We start from the raw sequence: 23,152 nt of genomic DNA, 5'->3' as shown, positions 1-23,152 counted from the left end.
CAAGTTTTATTTTTTCCTTCAGAAAATCCATTTTAAGGGACAAAAATATTCATTTTGAGGGTCCAAATATTCATTTTGAGGGTCAAAATACTGATTTTTTTTAGGGGCCAAAGCCTCCATTTTAAGGGCCTAAATTTTCACTTTGAGGGCAAAACCCTCATTTTTTTTAGGGCAAAAAGCCTTAGTTTGGGCCCAAACCTCTGTTTTAGTGGTCTAGATGCTCATTTTGAGGATCAAAATATTGGGATTTTTTAGGGCCCAAAGGCTCATTTTTAGAACCAAACTCCTAATGTAGGGCCCACACTTCATTATTTAGGGTCTGAAACCTCATTTTGGGAGCACCACTATTTTAAGGTCAAAATCCACCATTCTGGGGCCAAAATCAACAATTTTGGGGAACAAAATCCTCCATTTTGATGGCAAAATCCACTATTTTGGGGATCAAATCCACCATTTTGGTGATAAAACCCAGCACTTTGGGGACAAAATCCACCATTTTGGAGACAAAATCCACCTTTTTGGGGACAATATGCAACATATGAGGGACAAAATTCACCATTTTGGTGCCAAAATCTACATTTTTGAGGTAAAAAATCCTCCATTTTGGTGCCAAAATCCACCATTTTAAGGAAAAAATCCACCATTTTGTGGACTAAATCCACCAATTTGGCACCAAAATCCACCATTTTAGGGAACAGAAGCCTCCATTTTGATGACAAAATCCACCATTTTGAGGATCAAATCCACCGTTTTGGGGACTAATTCCACCATTTTGGTGATAAAACCCACCACTTTGGGGACAAAATCCACCAATTTGGAGACAATATGCAACATTTAGGGGACAAAATTCACCATTTTGGTGCCAAACCCTACCATTTTAAGGTAAAAAATCCTCCATTTTGGTGCCAAAATCCACCATTTTCAGGATAAAATCCACCATTTTAGGGCCAATGTCCACCATTTTGGGAGACAAACCCACCATTTTGAGGGACAAATAATCCACCATTTTGGCAGCTAAATCTACCATTTTGGGGACTAAATCCACCAGTTTGATCACAAAATCCACAATTTTGGGGACAATATCCAACATATGGGGAACAAAATCCCCCATTTTAGCACCAAAATTGGCTATATTAAGGTCAAAATCCACCATTTTGGGGACCCAATCCACCATTTTGGGGCCAAAATCCTCTATTTGTGGGCCAATATCCATGATTTTGGTGCCAAAATCCACGATTTCCTGGACAACCTCCACCATTTTGGGGACAAAATCTACCGTATTTGGACAAAATCCAACAGTTTCAGGACAGAATTTACCACTTTGAGGACAATATCCACCATTTGGGGGGCAAAATCCAGCATTCTGGGGACAGTACACAACATTTGGGGGGCAAAATCCACCATTTTGTGGCTGCCTTCGCCATGACCTTCCACTTCTACCGCAATGGGGCCAACATGGCGCCAGGCCCAGAAGGTTCCGTGGCAGAAAATCCGGGGAATTCCTCCCATTTCTACGTCCCCCGCACCCCTCTGGGCTTCGGCGGGAACTTCAGCTGCACTGTTGAAGAAAACATGGGCAGGATGTGGCCGGAGTGGCCACCTAGAAACATGGCCAACATCACCGTCAGTGGTACCTCCGTCTTCGGGGCTCAAAATAGGGGAAAATGGGAAAATTTCAGCTTTTTGAGAGGATTTTTATCTTCTCCTGACCATTAATTTGCTTTTCTGCCAAGTTTCACCCTTCTCACAAAAATGAATTTCATCTTCTCATGATAATTTTTATCTTTTCATGATGATTAATTTAATTTTCTCCCATATTTTGTCTGCTCATCTTGATGAATTTTACCCTCTCATGATGAATTTCACCTTCTCTTGACCATTAATTTAATTTTCTCTCAAATTTCATCTTTTCACAATGACGAATTTCATCTTCTCATGACAATTAATTTAATTTTCTCCCAAATTTCATCTTCTCACAATGATGAATTTCAACTTCTCATGATAATTTAATTTTCTCCCAAATTTTTCGTGCTCATGATGAATTTCATCTTCTCATGACAACTAATTTAATTTTCTCCCAAATTCTGTCTCCTCAAGACCATGATTTTCATCTTTTTATGATAGTTTTATTTTCCAATGAAGATTAATTTAATTTTCTCTCAAATTTTTTCTCCTCACAATAACAAATTTCACCCTCTCATGATGAATTTCACATTCTCGTGATGATTAATTTAATTTCCTCAAAATTTTCACCTTCTCCCAACCACAAATTTCATCTTTTTCTCAAAAATTTCACCTTTTCATGACAATTAATTTAATTTTCTCCCCAAATTTCACCTTCCCCCGACCACAAATTTCACCTTTTTCTCACAAATTTCACCTTCTCAAGACAATTCATTTAATCTTTTCCCTTGATTTTCGCCTTCTCACGACCCCAAGTTTCACCCTCACGAAACCTCACTGTCCAGTGGCGAAAATGCCGGGAAAATGAGTGTTTCTTTGGCCGCCCCCTCATTGGTGGTTTCGTTCCTGCCCAGTCTGGTTCCCACTCGTCCCATTGTTTGCTGGCTGCGCGGGGGCGTGGCCGCGCTGCTCCTGTTGCTCCCATTGGTCGTTTGGCTGTGGAGGAGGTGGAGAGATGAGGAAGGGGGTGGGGCCGGGGGGTCACATGATGCTTTGGCCACACACCCCTTCTTGTTTATTGGGCAGGTGGCGCCTCCTGGAGGGGATTCTGGGATAAAGATGATGCCGGTGGCTTCTCATTGGCTGACGTGGGCGACACCTGGGCAGGCTGGCTGGGTATTGGGCCCCTTGGGTCCTCCCTTCTGATTGGTCAAGTTGGTCACTCATTGTGATGGGTCCCTTTTTTTCTTCCTGGTTGTGATTGGTCCTCTCAGCTTCTCTCTCATTGTGATTGTTTCCCTCAGCTCCTCCCTCATTGTAACTGGTCCCTTCAGTCCTTCATTCTCATTGGTCCCCTCAGTTGTTCCTTGTTGTGATTGGTCCCTTCTGTCCCTCACTGTGATTGGTCCCCTTGGTTACTCCCTAGTGGTTGGTCCCTTCAGTCCTTCGTTGTGATTGGTCCGCTCAGGTCTTCCTCATTATAATTGGCCCCCTGAGTCCTTCCTTGTGATTGGTCCCCTCAGCTCCTCCCACGCTTGTGATTGGTCCCCCCATTCCTCCTCTGTGAGTTTTCATTGCAATCCTTCCTTCTGATTGGCCACATCAGTCCCTCATTATGATTGGTCCCCTCAGCTCCTCCCTTTGGATTGGTCCTCAGTCCATCTTTGTGATTGGTCCCCTCACTCCACCGTCCACCCCTACCCTCTTTCCCCCCACTGTCCCCTCCCTCTCCCCCCAACTGCCCCTTTTTCCCTCCAAAAAAGCTGCGCTTCCCACCAAAAAGCTCTGCGCGAGGGAGGGAGGGGAACGCGCCAGGGAGGGGGAAGCCAGAGGGGGCGGAGCCACCGCCCGTTCACGGGGGCCAGAGCCACCGCTCATTCACAGAGCAGGTGGACCCACCACTCATTCACAGAAGGGGCGGGGCTATCACTCATTGGCCAAGCGCATGGAGGTGTCGGAGCTCCAGGAACACACACACAGCATGGGAAGGGCACCATGCGGGGGGCGGTGGAGCAATCGCTCTGTGAGGTTCTGTCAGACTCTGTGATCACTTGTCAGGTTTGTCGAGCCCTTTCAGTCTCTGTCGGGATCTGTCAGGATTTGTCAGGCTCTGTCGGGCCATATCGGGTTATGTCTGGCTCTGTTAGTCTCTTATGCGCTTTGTTAGTGAAAAAGGTTATTAGGAAGGCGGTGGAGAGAGACTCGAACTCTCGTGGGTTACTCTGAGCAGTATTTATTGTAGAAGATTCGCAGGAACAGCAGGGTTGGATCACCTCCTCAGAGAGTGACAATCATACAGCAATACAGCTAGTCATTATATAGGGTTCTAACAGGTATTATGCAACTAAGCAAAATTTATCACTGTCTATCACTATTGATGTCTTCAGGTTCCTTCCGTCCCAGTGGTCTGCAGGTTTCACTTCTTTCTTCATGTTCCACTTCGGCAAGTACCGAACGAAAAGTCCTCGGTTGCAGGGCTAGCTTTGAAGTTCTACCTGTCTCATCTGTTATCCATAGTTCATCAATCTAGTACAGAAATCAGCAAACCTAAGAATAGCATTTATCAATGTCTAAGGGTACAAAGCAAGCATAAGGTAACCACGCTCGTGGTTCTGGACAAGGGCTATACAGGAGACAAGCTGAGACTTGCAGCCTTAGCAGCACAGCTTATAACACTGATATAGGTCTAAAATCCTAATTCCCTATTTTCCTATAACAGTTAGGCTGTGTCGTGCTTTATTGGGCTCTGTCATGATCTTTTGGGCTCTGCCGGCCTTTGTTGAACCCTGTCGAGCTCTGCTGGGCCCTGGCAGGCTCTGTCGGGCACTATTGGGCTCTGTCAAGGTTTATCTGGCTCTGTCGGGCTCTGTCAAGTTCTGTTGAGTTTTTTCGGGCTCTGTCAGTGCTTTGTCAAGCAGTATTGGACTTGGTCAGGCTCTGTCAGGCTTTGTCTGGCCGTCTTGGGCTCCGTCGATCTTTGCCGAATCCTGCCAGGCTCCGTGGGGTCCTGTCAAGCTCTGTGAGGTTCTGTCTGGCCCTGTCGGCCTCTGTCAGGATTTATTGGACACTGCGTGGCCTTGTCAAGCTCTGTCAGGCCCTGTTGGGCCCTGTTGGGCTCTGTCAGGCTCTGTAGAGCTTTGTCAAACCCTGTCAGTCTTTCTCAGGCTCTCTCAGGCTCTATCAGGCCTTGTTTGGCTCTGTCGGGCTTTGTCGGGCCCTTGTCAAGGCTTGTCGGTCCTTGTCAGGCTTGTTTGGACTTTGTCAGGCTTTGTCAGGCTTTATCAGGCTCTTCAGGGTCCTCTTGGACTATGTTGAGAACTGTCGGGCTTTTCGAGCCCTGTCAGGCTCTTTCAGGCTTTGTTGGACTCCGTTGGTCTCTGTCAGGCCCTGTCGGTCTCTGTCAATCCCTGTCAGGTTTGTCGGGCCCTTATGGGCAATGTCGGGCTCCATTGGTCCCTGTCGGGCTTTGTTGGGCTTGGTCATCCCTGGTCAGGGATGTTGGGGAGCTGAGTGTGCAGGGAAGGGGTGCAGAGAGGATAACAGTGGATGAAGGAGAAGACAACGTGCTCAGAAGGGATCGGAGGACACACACAGCTGGGGCACAGGGGAGATGAACCCCCAGGGAAGAGGGAAGGGCTGGGAGAGAAGGGATGGGGTGGGGTGAGGTGTGGGAAACTGCAGCGGGTCTGTGGAATCCTTGACAGAAAATATGGGAGTAGAGATCAGCCTTGAGATATTAAGATTTGCCCTTGAGAAGGATGGGAGTAAAGGAGTATCCGGAGAGAGGAGAGATGTACCCGTGAGAGAGAAGGGGATAGAAGAATAACACGGATGATAGAAAAATTAACCAATGAGATGTTAGTGCTGTAACTTGTAACCAATAGTGAAAAGACACATGAACTGGTAGAATTGTGTAAAAATGCACTTGTAGCAATAAATGGCACCTATTACTTTCATCTTGAAAGAATTTGGTCCATGTCGTTTGTCCGTCTCAACCACGACAGTGAGGTCAGAGCTTGTCCCACGGGGAAAGGAAAGATCTGTGCAGGACCACGTTGAGGGGACCGTGATCACCTTGGTTGGGACATTGAGGGGTCCATGGACATCTTAGTTGGGTTGTTGAAGGGACCGTGGCCATGTTGACTGGGGCGTCAAGGGGACCATGGCCATCTTGGTGTCTTAAGGGGACCAGAGCTGTCTCAGTTGGGTTGTTGAGGGGACCACGACCATCTTGGTTGGGGCATTGAGGCTCCATGGCCATCCCCGCCAAGGTGCTGAGGGGACACAGGGTGACAGCCCGTGGGTGACACCCACCCTCGGGCCCCTCTGTCCGCTCAGGCCTGGGCTGGCCCGCATCCCCTCTTTGCCGCTGCAATGGTACATCCCGCCGTCTCCTCCCCGCTTCCCACCCCTCGCCAGCCTCGTGACCGTTTCCATGGGGACAGAGCGACGCCTGCCAGCGGAGGAGAACGTCCTCCCTCATTGGCTCTCCTACCGGGAGAGGGCGGGACGGGCAGAGGCACCCCTCCAATCGCAAAGCCGTCCGCTCCCCCGGCCCCGCCCCGGCGGGTTAAGGCGGCGGCGGCGGTTTCCGGCGCGGCTGTCGCAGGCGGAAGCGGCGGCAGCGCGGACATGGCGTCGGCGGCGCCTGCGGCTCCCGCTCCCCCTCCCCCGCCGACCCCCGACCCTGCCCTTCCCCGACCCCCACGGCGGCGACGCGCTCGGGGGGGCCGACAGCGACACGGAGGGCGAGGACATCTTCACCGGCACCGTGAGTGCGGGCGGGGGGTGCCCCGGGGGTGGGCCCGGCCCGGGGAGCAGCTGCGGGGCCGGGCCCGGCGGGGCCTGGGCCGGACCCGGCTCTGCGGTGCCTGCGGGCAGCGGCGTGGTGTCTTCTGGGCTTGCTTAAAACAGGGGGAAACGGCCCCAAAATCAAAGCGGGGGGTCGTGGTGTCGCTGGGCTCTCGCTCTTAGAGCTCGTCGGGTGGCTGTGGAGGGGGGACAAGGGGGTACCCGGGGTCAGGGAGCAGGTGGCTCTGGGGCTGAGGAGCGACTCATCCCGGGCTGGCCTCAGTTTCCCCAGGTTTATAACCTGTCAGTCCGTGCAGAACCCAAGTGTCTCAAAGGTGTGAAGGTGTCGCTGTGCAGCGCAGTGCTCAATACCCCCAAATCAGGAACACAGTAACTCCTGAGCAGGCCGCCTTGCTGGTTTGAGATCTGCCAGTGGTCACAGCTCAGTGTCTTTGCTTGTGAGACTTCATAGGGAAAAGCCTATTCTTCCTTCAGCATCAGTTCTTGTCCTCTTGACATCTGGTGCGGTTGCCTTTGATTTGGAATTGGGGGGTGAACCCTCCATGCGGCAGGGATGAGGTGACGGGAGGGATCTGGTGTCCCTCACTCACGGTGAGGAGGGTCCCCAACACCTTGGTGACCTTTGCCTTGTAGCAGCACAACTGGCTGCAGAAGGGTCCAGGGCAGTTTGGTGGTGCTTGTTCAGCAAACCCTGTCCCTGTGTTGCTGCACGAATCCCCTACTAAAGGCAGAGGTGGGAAAGGTGAAGGGTTTCAGCACCTTTTCTTGTTTTTAATGTTTTTTTTTGGCCACAAATCCCTGGTTCTGGGCTCCTCTGTCAGGCTGGGTGCTTGAACACAAACAAGCCCTGGGGTTGATTTGAAGGGAAAAAATAAACTTAACAGCACAGTCAATTATACTGTTAAGTGGCATTCTTTTATTTTTTTTAGCACTGGGGAACACTGGGGATCATCCTCCATAAGTGCTCCAAAGACTGGAGCATAATTATTACATATGCATTACAATTTTTGAAAATTTTTACATGAAATACATCTATACTAAGAAATAATTGATGATATTAGTTATAATTGTTTAGTTTCTTACTTACAATACACCGTTTAATTATTAAATATAAACTAAGCGCTCCTCTTCTAAACAATGTATCACTTAATCTTCTATCTCCCTCTCGTCATGCAGAAGGATCTAAAACTAGAAAAATATCCCCCCGTTCTGCAGGTGGTCAGAAAGCATTGATCTCGCGTCACTTGGTTAATGATGGGTGTGTCTTTTATAACTTAATCACAGTATACGTTAACTTGGCAGCTTTTCTTCAATTCCCTCTTTTTCAATACATTTGCAAATTCTTTTGCAATATAGATCTACAAAATATTATCGTCTTGTGTTCTGGTACAGCATAATTCTCTGTTATCTGATAGTAGTACCAAATAGAAAATTGTAGCATAATGCAAGTAGAAAAATTATTATAATTAAAATTAAAGTCACAAGATGCATAATTTTTGTGACTTCACGTAATACTTCAGTTTATTCCCAAAAGGATTTGTGATTGCTCGTATTTCAATACTATATAAGACTATTTTCAAGACTATAATTATCACCAATAATGCCAACAAGGGATATTTTGCATTTTCAGATTCGACCTGTGCAGACATTTCTTTCAGTTCATTTTGGGCTATAATACTTTTCGCTAAAGACTTGTATAAAAGCTGACTAGGAATAAAAGTATTTGTTAAAGTCACTAAGATCTATGCTGAGGAAACCGTGAAGCAATAGGCCTGGTTCTGATGTCTGTTTCTTATCTGCTGCTTTCTTCACTCCTGAACAGTGAATCCAGGCAGGTTGCTCTTTAATCTTGATGGCAGTAAAGGCATCAGCAACACCTGGAATGGTCCATTCTACTTCTCTTCTAAAGGTGGACCTGAAAAAGCTTTAACAGAAACTTAATCTCTTGGCTTGAAAGAAAAGGCCTAAGTTTTCCTTGACTCAAGCCTTAACTCTAATTCTGAGCAGTACTAAAGGTGGTGCTTGATTCCACTTCAAATTAGCTTCTTGACAAATTTTATTTAACTGCTGTTTGATTATATGATTAATTTCCTTTTCTACCTGCTGACTTTCTTAAGGCTTGTAGGGAGTTTGCAACTGCTGACATGCTGCACTACCTGTGCAAGAAATGTGGCCTCTGTCAGAGGACATCACAGCAGGTACCCCAAATCGGGGTATGATCTCATTTAACAAAGCTTTAGTTACTTTTTTGACTTTACTAGTTCAGCAGGGGAATGCTTCTGGCCAACCTGAGAAGGGATCCATTAATACCAGCAAGTATTGATACCCATCTTTTCTAGAGAGTTCAGAAAAATGTATTTGCCAGTATTGTCCTGGTACATTTCCCTTTTTCAGTTGTTCTTATTTGTACCCTATTTACAGTATTAAGATTGTTTTCCAGACATATTTCACATTGCTGACTAACTTGTTTCTAAATAGTGTATAAATTCACTTTTACCTTTTAATAAAGTCTTGGTGTAGAGCATCAGCTCCCCAGTTAGTTTTGTTGTATTCTAATACAATTTCCCATAACATACTGCAAGGAATAGTTTACTGATGTTGGTTCAAGGAGACAGCCATCTGGGATCAGAGACATTACCTTCATATCTGTCTCTGTCTTTTTAGACGCTTATCTAGCAGTATAATCTGTAATCTGCCGATTTATTTCCAATTTCCTGATCAGTGTTTCCCTTTTGATGCTCCTTGAAATGCATGATGGCAACTTTTCTATAACAGCACAGCTTCCAACAATTGGATTATCGTGTTTAATCTGTTTCCCTCGAGCTGTTAATAAACTTAATTCTTTTCAAATGGCTCCATGGGTGTGCACCACTCTAAAAACATACTTGGAATCAGTCCAAATATTAATCTTTTTCTCTTTGAATAACTTTAAAGCTTGTGTGAGTGCAGCTTTCTGGGCAGAAGTCCTAGGAGGCAAAGGTTTCGCTTCAATTACCCTGTCAGTAGTTGTCACTGCAAACCCAGCTTTACGTACTCCTGGCTTTACAAAGCTGCTTCTGTCAGTGAACCAGGAGTCTTCAGCATCCTCCAGTGACTGGTTCTTTAAATCCGTCTGCTGGAGTAAACAGCTTCTGTTGTTTCCAAGCGATCCTGGACCACAGGCTTGGAAACAGACCCACTGAGGAAAGAAGCTGGATTGACAATGTTAGTAGTGACAATATTCACATAATCTTGTTCGAACAACACCGCCTGGTACTTCAGGAATCTCGAGGGGGATAACCAATGGCTACCCTTCTGTTCCAGTATGGTTGTGACTGTATGGGACACTAGCACAGTCATTTTCTGTCCCATAGTGAACTTGGAACTTCCTGTATATTGAGTACAACCGCTGCCAAAGCTTGAAGACACCCAGGCCAGCCTTTGCTCACCTTATTTAATTGCATAGGGAAGCATCCACTGCTCACTTACAGGCTCCTAAGTGCTGTGCTAGGACACCCAGAGCAAGGCCTTGCCTTCCATGTGAGAATATCCACAATGGTTCGGTGACAATCTGGGAGTCTCAGGGCTGGAGCCCTCATCAGTTCCTTTTTTTAGTTGTGAAAAAAGACCTCCTGGCTTCTCCCATCCAATTAAACTTGGAGGTGTTTTCTTTTAACAGTTTCATAATTATAAATTTCAAGGCCAGGTGAAGGTAAAAGTGCATTTTCAGTGACATCCACTGCAGGAAGTGTGGCTTTCCAAGAGTGCCTGGAGTGCAGGTGCTGCTCTTGGGGTTCCCTGTTTATTTGGCAGATACTGGCTGAGCCACAGTGCCCACAGGAGGTGGGACCCCTTAAACAGGGATATAAGTGGAGTCTCCCATACTGGGCATTCAAATTACCTTCCTGCTGTCTGGAGCATCTCTCCCTTCTCTGCATCATTTGTGACACATTCCTTCTTTTACAGATTAAGAGACCCATGGGTTTGAGGCTGAACCCAGAAAAACATTCCAGCCCTGCTCCTTCCTGGGCCAGTGCCTGCGATCCTTAGGTGCCTCTTCTGAAATGGGAGAGGTGTCAGTAAAGCAAATGCAGACTAGATACTTTGGATAGACCTGCAGCACTAAGACCACAGGTTTGTACCCTTCTCATGTTTTTCCTTCTTGCATTTTAACGCATTGGGACAGTTTGCTTAAAATGACTTTTTGCCTTTCCTTGTTTTCTCTCCCTTTTAGTCTTTAATGTCTCTATTTTTAGTGAGCTGCCTGTGCTCGCAGGACTGGTCCCTCATTGATGGGGCAGGGCTTGCAGTCACACTGCCTGGGTCTGCACTGAGAACCAGAGCCTCATGGCTTTCAGGCACCTGGGCAGGAAAGGTAAAACAGGGCCCCATGCTCTCAGTGTGGAAGTGTCCATGGCCCCCATTGCAGTGAACACTGAGGAGGCAGAAAATGAGAAGCAATACTGGCTCTGGGATTGCTGTCTACACCACCATCACCCCTGACACCGCCTCCAGTTCACTACAGGGGTGGGCCTTATAGCTCAGTGCTTAGAGCACTGGCCTAGTAAAACAGAGCCCAAAACTGGAGCAGCTGTAAAGAGGAGCACCTCCTCACACAGCTCTGCACCTTCTCTGTCCACTCCCTTACCCCAGCTATAAGTGCTGCCTCGTACCTGGGGCCCCAGGAGAGATACCCAAGCTCTCAGTGGCCCAGGAGGATTTCAAGGTAGGCAAGAGGCAGGCAGGGCATTCCTCGAAGGGGGGTTTCTGGCATTCCTCCTGACACACCTTACCCCTTTGCATGGGGTCCAGCAGTGAGAATTCTTGTTTCTCACCCAGACAGCCCAGGTCCCACTCCTGGTGTGGGAAGCAGTTGCTGATGCCACTATGGTCAGATGAGTTTTGTTTTGTTTGTGTGACTTACAGCCTGTTATTCTATCTCCTCTGTCCTGCCTGCACCAAATCAAAGGGGGCATATCTGGGCCCTAGACCAAACTGTCCTGTGTAAAGGACTGCCTCTAACATCTTCCACACCTCTCCCTTGTCCCCAAGTCATCACCTTTTTGCCCGTAACACAGAACTGTCCCACTGATGCCTGCAGCTCCTTCCCACCACTGCAGTGATTTGTCTCCCAACATGAGAAGGCTGGCTCAAACAATCCCTCAGCAAGTGCTGTCAGGCCTCTTCCCAGCTCAGGCTGTGGCCAGCACATCCTCCTTTTCTCAGGGCTGCTGCTTTCAAGGCCAGGGGCTCAGCCTAGGGGACATGCTCAGACGTGCCTCTCCATCATCAACCCCAGCACCACTACAACCAGTGAGTTAATAGCCAGGAAACATGACAGGGGGACTAACTCAGGGAAAGAAAGACCCACTGTACCACTGGGTGTTGCTAACCAGGGCTGGGCAAAGGCCAACCCACACCTGGGCTGATTTCTGGCACAATCTGTTAAACAGCAAGTTCCTAACATCTCCATAATCTGCTCCCTTCCCTCCCCCCACTTAGCTATGTGGAGAGTTCGTTTGCAGCCAGTGGTGTTTATCTTGACAGTAAGTTCTTTCCTTCCAAGAGACCTGGGGACAGATCCCATGACAAGGGGTATATCTCAGTCATTGGCACTTTGCCATTTCCTGCCCAGGGTGTCACTGTGAAGCTGGTATTGGCTTGGGGTACACACCACATCTAGGCAGCTGGGCACAGTTTTCTCCCCAGCTTGAAACACACTTTGTGGAGCTCCAGGAAAGCACCAAGATGTCACCTCCTCCAAATCACAGCTTCTACTTTGCTTCTGAGAAGGAAACACGTCAGCCACCAGTGAGGGTGGCGTGCAAATCTACAGGCAATGAGCAACCACCACACACAAGCAGTACATCCGTTGTCTGTGCAACCGTGTTAAACACACCTGAACATTCAGACCTTAACTGCACTAGATATAATGACACTTCATAGCATGACCTCTCCCCAGCAGTCCTGTTTCTGGAAACAGGTCCTTTCCCACCGATTTCTCCAGAGGTTTGAATTGTCATGCATAGGAACTGGAGCCCTAGAGACAGAAGATGACAACTCTCAGAGGGGCCAAAAGGTTCAAAAACTTATCCTTGACCCCTGTCCGGGTTTTGGCTGGAATAGGGTTAATTTTCTTCCTAGTAGTTGGCATAATGCTGTGGTTTGGATTTAGTATGAGACTAGTATTGATAATACACTGATGTGTTTGGTTGTTGCTGAGCAGTCAAGGACTTTTCAGCTTCCCACACTCTGCCAATGAGGAGGTGCACAAAAGCTGGGAAGAGGCATAGCCAGGACAGCTGACCCAAACCAGCCAAAGGGATATTCCACACCATATAATGTTATGCTCAGTATATAAACTGGGGCAATTGGCCAGGGTGACCATCATTGCTTGGGGATGGGTTGGTTATCAGTCACAGGTGGTTAGCAACTGCATTGTGCATTGCTTGTTGTGTATATTCTTTTATTATTATTATTTTCTCTACTGTCCTAATTAAATGTCTTTACCTCACCCCATGTGTTTGGCGCTTTTTTTTTTTCCCCTCATTGGGACTGGGGGGCAGGTGAGTGAGTGGCTCTGTGGCACTTGGTTGCCAGCTGGGGTTAAACCACAACAACCCCAAAAAGAGACTTCCATTGTCCTTACCCAGCTCCCAGTCCTCTTCTCCACTGGGGTGCCACAGAGGCAGCAGGGTCTTCAAGAAAACAGGACTGAAACCATAAAAATCTGTACATGAAGTCCTGCCAAGGGACAAACCCCTGCACAAAGAACCCACAGATGGAAAATCTAGGGGGGAAGCCCATTTTTCCTTTGTCCAGCACAGCTGGGCTGACAGGTGAGCCAGACGTGGTGAGAGCTGCCATCGTAGGGCACACGGCATCTTTGTTCCCCAGCTTACCTGCCACTCAGTTTTACAGAATGCCTCTGGCTGGGGAAGGTAGATGAACACTCATTCATTCCACAGTTTACTTCCAGGCCAACAAGTGAAATAATCTAGGTCTTTATGCTCTTCAGGTCTTGAGGAGTTGCTGCATTTGTTGTAAGGAATGGCATCTGTAAAGGAGGCAAAGCAGCTTTCAGTCCCAAAAGCTGGGGAATCAGGAGGCCAAGGGGAGGCATGGGGCAGAGCGGAACTGCCTCTTGGCCCAGAGCTGCTCCTGATAGGACAGAGTGGTCCTGCTCAGGGAAGGAGATGCCATTGTTTGGGGTGGGCAGAGATAGTCCAGCAAATTAATGACTCTGTAAAATCTCAAGGAAAAGGCAGGACTACAAAATAATACATTCTGCTTCTGCCCAGGCAGTTGTTGTTAATGCAGCGCATTGACATGTCCAGGGTTCCTCGTTCTGCTCCTCCTTACCTGTCCTGATAACCAAGGTAAAGAGGTACAAGCTGAAGAGATTTGGCAGTCTGGTCTTGTTCCAGCATGCTTTGGGTATCATACACAGAATAGTTAACAAACGTACAAATGCCCTCTCATTACATGTAGTGTGCACCCCTCCACCTTGAAATAAGCTCCTGGATGGTAGGAATGCTGGTCCCACTCCCATTTCGGAGGTAGGCCAGGCATAAGAAAGCAGGGATTCAGCTCACCTCCTGTGTGCCTCAACTGGCCCATGGAGAATCTCCCCTAGGGGTTTGCAGGTGTAATGCCTGCGGTTGCTCCCAAATCACTGTGCAGCCACTTTTGTTTCTTCTCACCGTTCCCCACCCGTCCAGTGCCTGCTTTCTGCTTCAGCAAGCCAGAGGTACCACAAACATGCTGCTTTCCAGCTTCACTGGTCACCCTCTGAGCCAAAAAGGTTCCCTCCAGAAAAGCCCACGTCCTAGCTGCCCATAGCATCACCAGCCTCACAGCCACCGGCCCTGGGACCTGCTCACAAAAAGTTTCCTGCAGCTGAGCAAGCTGCGTCATCCCAACCTGGAGATGGAAGCTGAGCACATGACAAAGGGAGTCCTTGCAACCCAGCAGGGAGAGCTGTGGAGGGAGAGCCCATGCCACTAAGTAGAACTCTGAAATGATCGTACTATCATTACTAGTATGGATTGGAAGCACCTGTATAAAATGGAGACATGGGAAGTCTGGAACCAGACAGAGCTGGGTGTTTGAAAGATTCATGTCCCTGCTGCTGCTCTAGTTTCTCAGTGACTGTTCAGCTGAGAGGCCTTTTCAGCATGCTATAAGGCACAGGAATAATAACATACATGTGTATATGCAATACAGTATAGAAAATGTACGTTATCAGTTCTTTAGAGATTCCCACAAGGGTCCGAAACTTAATGCAGTAATATTGGTGGGGACTGATAATTCTGACCGATCTCTCTACCAATCATTCACCCTCTTGCTTCAAGCAAGGGGTTGCACCAGAGTCTTGTGGAGGTCCCTTCCCACTGACGGGAATCTGTGTTTCTATAACACCTTCCCCACAACTCATCCCCTCTGTCCTTCTCACGGGCATAAGAATCAGGACACAATCATGCCTGCTTTGGGTTTGCTCCGTTATGGCCATTTCTTTCAAGATAATTATTTTGGTTTACTTTTACTGTGCACCAAGAGATACTTCAGGCAGGATGCAGATAACTGATGTGTACTCAGAAATTATTCCCTGGCTATTGCACTCACCAAATAGCAAAAAGCAATGAGGATAAGCATTGATATGCCCAGTGCCCCAGTAAGACAACCAAAGTCTTTGTTAGTCAGGTGGAGAAACGTCAGCTCCCAGCTCTCATGGGGACAAAGATTCCCATTTCTTCACCTTTTTCTCATAATATTTTAGAGCTCTTCAAGCCAGTGAGTTTTCTCTGGCATCCTCAAGCAATTAATTGTTAGCATCTCAAAAAACTTAACCCCCTAACTACAGGACTTTGCATTTCCCATGGTTGAATTTCATTAGGTTCCCCTCAGCCCATTTCTCCAGCGTGCCAGGGTCCCTCTGGATGGCAGCAGGCCAAGGTGAACAGCAGTAAAACTTGTCCAGTGTATTAACTAGTCCTTCCAGCTGTGTATCATCTGCAAAATTGCTGTGGCTGCACCCTGTCCAATCATGCAGATCATTAATGAAAATGTTAAATAGCACTGGCCTCCGTACGGGGTACACCACTGCTGGCTGCTGACTGGCCTGCGCTGAGCTTCATGCCACTGATGACGTTGTGAGCTTGGCCATTCAGCTGGTTTGCACTCCACTGTCTGGTGGTCTAGCCTGCACTTCATCGGTTCATCGGTGGTTATGGGAAACAGTGCTGAAACCCTTCTTAACAGCCTGATAAACAGTATCCACCTCGCTCGTCTCATCCACCAGGGCAGTCACCTCCTTGCAGAAGGCTATCAGTTGCATGAGGCATGATTTCTCCCTTTGTAAATCTATAGTGGTTACTTCCTAAACATAAGAGGAGCATACATATGCTAATATATAACAACTGCCTATATCAGCTGGCAGCCACCCACAGCGTGGGAGGGATTTGGTGTTCATTCATGCCCTGGGGAAAGAGACATTGCTTCATGTCTCATGGGCACTGATGCCTGCAGCTGATCCTTCCAGCCTGGGCCCCATGCCCAGTCAGTGGCCCAGCGGGCGAGCCACGCAGCCGTGAGGACTGGCTGATTTAACTCTGAACTTCAAAGGCGTGAATGAACATTAACTACGTAGCTCTGACAAATATGCGGAACTTCGTGCTTTATGCCTAATGCTGATAACTAAATAAAAGAATCAGTGAAGTGAATCTGATTACAGCAAACAGAGATTAACAAAGAGTAATAAAAATGTGATAAGCACTTAGTTTATTGACAAATGGTGTTAGAGAAATTAAGGCTTTTGAGATGGGGTGCTCAAATGCTGAAATGCAGTTAATAAATACATACTATTGGCAAGAAAGGAAGTTATTTATTGGGAATCTAATTATGCATTAAGCACTAACAGCTGACAATTAGTGATTTTCAGTTAATGAACAGAAAAATGATCTGATGCTAATGCTACTTACTGAACGGTGACCTTCTACTGGAACAGTGTGGAAAAGAGAAGGAGGCATATTTTTTATCCTCAGAGTCTCTAGGTTTGCATCTAGGTCTATACGTTCCCTTCAGAAGATCCCAGATGGATAATAACAGCAGGAACTCTGTTCTTTAGACTCCGTTTTGCTTTATCTTTGACTTGACCCCTTAGCACCGCCCCAGATGCAGCTGCAGCACACCATGGAAGTGCATATCCACATAGTAAGTGAACTCTTTGGGCATGATGTGCACCCTGCTGTTGGGAAGCACATTGTCATAGTAATGATGGGGCAGGGAATGGCCATCAGGATGCAAAGAGAAGGGCCAGAATCCATAGAGTGTAATGTGTTGGCACAACTCCAGAGCAGCGTTCACCAGCATGAAACCTGAGGAGAGGCGAGGCGTATGAAAACCGTGGTCATGCCAGTACTTGCTTAGACCACTCAGGTACTGAGGGTGGAAGAAGAAGGTATGTGACTGGGAGGCAGAGTCCTGTAGGGCATAGAGGGCTCGATAAGAAGCCTCACTGTTACCAGGGTAGGAGAAAGCTGGGATGAGGAACCAAGTCTTTCCATAGGAAGCTGCTGCCTTCACAAATGGCAGGCGTCGACCATTCAGACCATGAAACCTGTGAGGCAAGAGATGTGGGACCATCACCCTGTGCCAACCCCATCCTCATGCCCTCCTGCCCTTCTTGTGCTACTCTGCCCTGCAGCAGTGAAATATCAGTCCTACTCTTTACCTCCATTTTGCCCTTCTCTGCATTTCGTGGGTGATCTGAATTCAAGATTCTCAGGTGCAGCTAACACAGACCAGAGAAAGCTGCTTGAAAATATCCAGAAGGTTTGCTAGTAACTAGTTGGCTAAAAGGCTACGAAGATGTCTTCAAATTTTAAACTTTCGTGGCTTCACAGCTCACAATTCATGGAGAATGATGTCTCATAATGGTGGAGCAGAGGACTATGAAAGAATTAATGCCACCTGCCTTTAAAGATGTACTACATAGATATCTACATCTGAGCTAATTGTCTAAATGTACTTTCTAGTCAGTGGAGGGAAACAAGCACAGCTAGATCACAACTGACCTGTCTTATTTTAATTTTAGATGTTTGCTGTAGGACAAGGAGTACCTATTTTCTCCACTGAACATAAAGAGCATTTATGCAGCTAGGATCAGAATGATATTAAATAGTTCCCATCAGAGCTCCTCCTGACAGCAGTGGTACAGAATACAGCTGAGCCCCTTTGCCTGTCTTGATATCACCCTTGAGAGGATCAGCTCACTGGAAAGACTGGAAATGCCATTAATCTCTAGCAGTAAGCTAAATCAATCAGCAGCAACCAAGTCTTGAACAAAGTCTTCCCCAAACAATTCCAAGACTTGAAGTATCCCCCTGTATACCGCTGCACGTAGGGGAGCATCTCATGGCAGTAGATGCCAATAGCTTTTTTTTGTACAGGCCTTGTGTGGTAGGCAAGGCCTGTCTGTTTTCTGGGACACAGAGCAGAAGCAAAAGAGATTGCTGTTTCAAGAACACACAGTGAGGAGTCGCCTCCTCCATTTTTATTACCACACCTATTACCTTTTATGAAGGATACTAGGATTCACAGTGACAATGCTTGATTTTTTGCCCACATCCTCAGGGAAGTCCACAGAAGGCAAGTTAAACCTGATTGAGGTGATAAGCAAAGGAAGCCTATGACAAATAATGCTCCATGATATCCTGAGAGCTTACCCATTCCTCTGTGATGTTACCCAGGTCGGGTACACCCCACCATTTTTTCCAGCCCCTCAACTTCAACCACGCTCAGAGCATTTCCTCTTTCTCCATTTTCTCTGCCCTCCCCCTATTCCCATGAACACCACCTCCTCCCACTGGTCTCCTGCGTCACTCCTGGGCAGTCTGGCAGCAATTACCTGATTACAAACTCGTGCCCATCAATTTTAGAGCCACAGCTACTGTTCCTGAGGATTCCTCCATTTCCCACTACAGCACAGGTTTTGTAGGGAGACTCTTGAAAGGGGGATTTCTATAAAAAAACGCATGTAGAAATTCACTCATTATTACAGAATTACAGTAAAGACCTACCCCAAATCCTCCAACCTGATACATTTCAGGGTGTATGAGAGAAAAGCGTGCAGATTGTGAGTTGTATTCCTCATCAAAGAGCACTTCTACCTCTGGCAAGATCTCCAGCAAGCCACTGCTAACTTTCAATCGCTTTGAGGGATAGGCATCATAGACAATCTCAGACCCCAGTGGTGTGTTGTCTTGTGTCACAGCCAGCCAGGCTGAGGCATTGCAGCAGCGCCCAAGCTCTGCCCTGTGAGGAGGAGGAGTAGAAGACAGTGAGCAGAGGTCTGGGGATGGGATGAAGTGGGACTGAAACAGGATAAAAGAGGAGAGATGGATGAGAATGAGGAGAGGGCATCACCTGTACTGGGCCAAAGCAGTACTGTTGAACTTCCAGTGGCAGTTCTGCATTAACTTCACGTGTCTCAGGCTCCAGCCCTGATTCACCCTAGGACAGAAAGAGCTTGTAAGCAACTTGAATGCTCTCACAAAGACTTATTGCAAACAAATGATTCTCTGTTGCATCCCTTCCCACTCCCTGGACCTTCACTGAGGCCACCAGGTGACGTAGTTTAGCCAGTTGCCTGTCTGCCACTGCCTAGCACACTTGTGGCCATGGCTCTCACTTCTGAGGTTGTGTTAGGTTGCTCAACAATCTTTGACATGCTTCTGCTTCTGGAACCTCAATGTCAGGCCTGAAAAAAACAAAAACAAAGGCTTAAACTGAGCCAGAATAACATCCTCACACAGCTTTCTGCCATCACTCCGCCCCAACAATCCCATATATGCAGTGTCTCCCCTTGGCCATGTCATGGCCCTGCCTGCAACCTCTCCCACCCTGCAATATCCGTCTGAAACTAGCACCACTGCATCTGTTCTCTACACCATCTCCACTCCTACCCTATTTATTCCTCCCATGGAGGCCTCCTGGAGCGACCCTCTGTGTTCCTACCTCCTTCCAGGACTGAAGGGACACAGTTCCTCCACCCCATCCCTCACTCACCTATCATTCAACACCAGAAAGTACATATAGACAAGTGAGACTGCAGCTACAGGTAGCAATGTGAGCCATAGCTTGTGCATCTTCAGCAGTCCTTGCCTCACATACTCCTCCTTGATGATGCTGTTTGGCATTTTGGAGAACGCCTGAGAGCAGAAGAAATGAGGAAAGTCCACATGTGAGCTAGTCTGTGTAAATACCCAGCCCAGGGCTTCTCTGGCACTGGCCCTCATTGAAAGTTTGCCTTAACTCCCTGAAAAAAAAAAAAAAAAAACAACAAAACTCCTATACAAGGGATAGTAGGGAACTCATTTCCTTTGGGCTATGCTGAAGCATTCCATGGGGTTGTCAGTGGATCCCACTGGACCCTATTGGAAGGCACCGTGGACCAATACCAATCTGTATTACTCCCTCTCCTCTGAAGCTATTCCAGGGCAATGATTCCACTGGTATTCTTCCACGTCCTTGGCTCCACTCCCTGACACTTTCTCCGTCTCATCTCTCTAGCAGTTAGATGAAATTTCCTGCACACAAGTTGCCTCATTTATGTTGGAAAGAAGGAAGGTTTTCACCTCATTTGCTTTACTCCCCTGCACATCAGGGGCCGTGACCAGCACCAGTGATGCTTAAGTCATGAGCACAGAACTGCAGCGCATCCTGCTCATGTCAGCTGTGAGACTTTGCCCTGGAATGCTGTGTCCTGTGTTGAACTTGTTTGCATGCAGTCACCTCAGTCACGTCAGCTCTATATCAAAACAGACGTGGCACAGATCAGCATGTTTATTCAGAGGCACACCTTTATCTGGGGTGGGTAAGAGAGGTTTTTCAGAATTTTCTAAAGCACACCACTGTTTGCTCACATCACCACCTTCCCATGCTTGGCTGAGGATTAATTGTTCTGTCTCTCTCCAAACAGTGGCATGACCAGAAGGTGCAGCAGAGAAGGGAAGGAAGAAGCAGAGCTTTGTTGTCATTCCTTTTGGAGTTTTGCCTCCGAGTTTGCTATTTTTCATCTCTGTTTACATGATGCTGAGTTAGCTTAATCCAAATTTTTCCAGTGGAAGTTTTGAAGGTTTGGGTAAAGATACAGTCCCCCATAACATTTGTCCGCTAAAGTGGAGAGATATGGATTTGATGGATGGAATATTAGATGGATAAGGAAATAGATGGATGACTGCATCCGAAGAGTTACAGTCAGTGGCACAACGTCCAAGTGGAGTGCTCTAAAGAGTGGTGTCCCTCAAGTGTCCGTACTGGGAAGAATACTATTGAATATCTTCATCATTGACACAGCGCGATTGAGTGCACTATCAAGTTTGCAGATGACACCAAGATGAGTGGTGCAGTTTGCAGATTATATCAAGTGAAGGGATGCCATCCAGAGGGACCTTGACAGGCTTGAGAAGTGAATCCATGTGAACAAGTTCAACAAGACCAAGTGCAAGGTCCTGCAGGGCAACCCCCGGTATCAGCACAGACTGGAGGGTGAAGAAGGGTTTGAGAGAAGACCAGTAGAAAAGTACTTGAGGATACTGGTGGATGAAAATTGGACATGAGCTGGCAATGTGCACCTGCAGCTGAGAAAGCCAATTGTATGCTGGCCTGCATATACAGAAGCTCGGCCAGCAGGTCAAAGGAGGTGATTCTCTCCTCTCTTGTGAGACTCCATCTGGAGTACTGCATCCAGTTCTGAGGCCCCTGGTACAAGAAAAATATGAACCTCATAGAGGTGTCCAGAGGAGGCCACAAAAATGGTCAGAGGGTTGAAACACCTCTTGTATGAAGAACAGCTGAGACACTTGAGGTTGTTCAGACTGGAGAAGAAAAGGCTCTGGGAAGACCTTATTGTGGCATTTTAATACTTAAAGGGGGCTTGTAACGAAGGTGGAGTAAGATTTTTTACTAGGGCTTGTAGTGACAAGACAAAGGGCAATGGTTTTAAACTGAAAGGCAGTTGATTCAGATTGGACATAAGGAACAAATATTTTATGCTGAAGGTGATGAGAATCTGTAACAGGTTGCCCATCACTGGAAACATTCAAGGTCAGGTTGGATGGGGCTTTGAGCAGCCTGATCTATGTCCCTGCTCATGGCAGGGGGCTGGAACTAGATGGTCTTTGATGGTTCCTTCCAACCCAAACAGTTCTATGATTGTATGAATCTTTGATTGTATGATTCTATGGTTCTATGAAGGTAGAAGCTTTAGATTTATCAGGACTGTGATGCGATCATCAGTGACCTGTTCACAGGGAAAACAAAAGCTATTTCTTACCATTATTGCTCAACTATAGACTTTATCTCCCATAGCTGGAGCCAGACCAATCCAGCCCTGGGCAAAATACAAACAAAACATTTGTATTCCTATAAATCAAGAAGTGCACTTCCTGTTACTTAGGTTTATTTTATGGGGGCAGGGGGTTATTGAACTACTTATGTTCAGGTTTTTGTTTTGTTTGGTTTGGGTTTTTTGTTGTTTGTTTGTTTTTGTTTTGGTTTGGTTTTTCTGTTTGTTTGTTTCATTTTGTTTTGGTTTTTTTTATTTACCTGAGTAACAGATCTTTTCAAATGAGAGTAGTATTCTCTTTAAGGCCCTTGGTCTGCATAAACATATTGTCATCTCTTAAAAGTGACAGCTGCTGAAACCCAATTCAAGCAGTGCACAAAGGTTTAGCACTAATTATATAACAACAGACTAGAAAACTGAAATTCATGGTTCAGTTTCCCACTCCAAAACTGCAAGGTTAAAATAGCCTTTTCTATAAAATAAAAAGATATGAACTCTATACCCAAGAAAGCTAAAGTTCACGTACCTTTTAGGCCAAAACGTCCGTGAGGCACATCTGTTTGATCCCGAAGCAGGCTCCAAATACACTCATACCTGTGCCGATAGAGTTTTGCCGCAGCTCAACCTTCAAACAATCTGGAACTGCCCTCTCTGGGGGAGGAGATCTGATGATTTCCTTCTGGTGGAATGATTCACTCGTTTCTTAAGAATCACCTGTGAACTGTGATAAGTCTTCCTGACAGTCAGTGTTTGGTGCAATTATGTCCAGATCAAAAGCCTTTCTTGGCCTGATTTTTGTACATTGTGCGTGCTGTTGTACATAGAAGGTGTCTTGTCCAGCTGTTGGGAGTGTTTTGCAAACAGCTGCTGCACGAGACAACACGCACACAGGAAGACGAGAGTCCCGAGTGTATAGCCAGGACCTCAAAATCCTGCTGCAGAGCTGGGAGGGGAGCTGTCTGCTGGGCTTAGCACAGAGGCTGACTGGAGCAAACCGCGCCTGGACCTACGATTCCCAAAACTTCTCAACAGCCTGTGGAAACTGGAATGTCCCTACAGAATCAAGCTCCACCAAGTGCTCAAGCCCTTGCACTTACAAAGGCTTCCTTGCTGCTCCTTCCTGTGACTGACACTATCAAACAAAAAGCCCAGCAAAATGGGTGGGATTCACAAAAGGCTTTCTGCATCAGCCAGCTGAACCTCCTCATCCATGTATCTCCCAGTGTACTGAGACAACAGCTTCTGGAGCTGTGATCACCTGGGCAGCTGTTAGGGCGCTGTGGGTACAGTGACCTTGTGTTCTAATCCATGCAGGCATCTGCACACTTCTGCATGTTCCCTTCCTACAGAAGCTCATGGTCTTCAACAAATTGGATCCAAACTTGTCAG

General features: G+C 47.0%; 1 protein-coding gene and 1 long non-coding RNA gene across 2 annotated transcripts; one reads left to right on the top strand and one right to left on the bottom strand.

The window, feature by feature from the left end:
* Positions 1 to 6,243: 6,243 nt before the first annotated feature.
* On the top strand, positions 6,244 to 12,921 carry LOC309443777. The gene is made up of 3 exons (XR_014184857.1): positions 6,244 to 6,394; positions 10,381 to 10,548; positions 10,649 to 12,921. It is a non-coding gene; the product is annotated as an uncharacterized lncRNA (long non-coding RNA).
* A 3,651-nt stretch (positions 12,922 to 16,572) lies between these two features.
* On the bottom strand, positions 16,573 to 19,613 carry LOC309443853 (alpha-2,8-sialyltransferase 8E-like; the record flags this gene model as incomplete). Its single annotated transcript, XM_082061125.1, has 7 exons — positions 16,573 to 17,032; positions 17,988 to 18,074; positions 18,323 to 18,435; positions 18,495 to 18,729; positions 18,841 to 18,927; positions 19,106 to 19,174; positions 19,483 to 19,613. The coding sequence occupies 7 exons, from the start codon at positions 19,611 to 19,613 to the stop codon at positions 16,573 to 16,575; spliced, it is 1,182 nt and encodes a 393-aa protein (XP_081917251.1).
* Between the last annotated feature and the right edge of the window lie 3,539 nt (positions 19,614 to 23,152).

Source organism: Streptopelia decaocto (assembly GCF_964273445.1).
Source record: "Streptopelia decaocto genome assembly, chromosome: 9".
Taxonomy (NCBI): domain Eukaryota; kingdom Metazoa; phylum Chordata; class Aves; order Columbiformes; family Columbidae; genus Streptopelia; species Streptopelia decaocto.
This window is presented reverse-complemented; position numbering and strand designations above follow the sequence as displayed.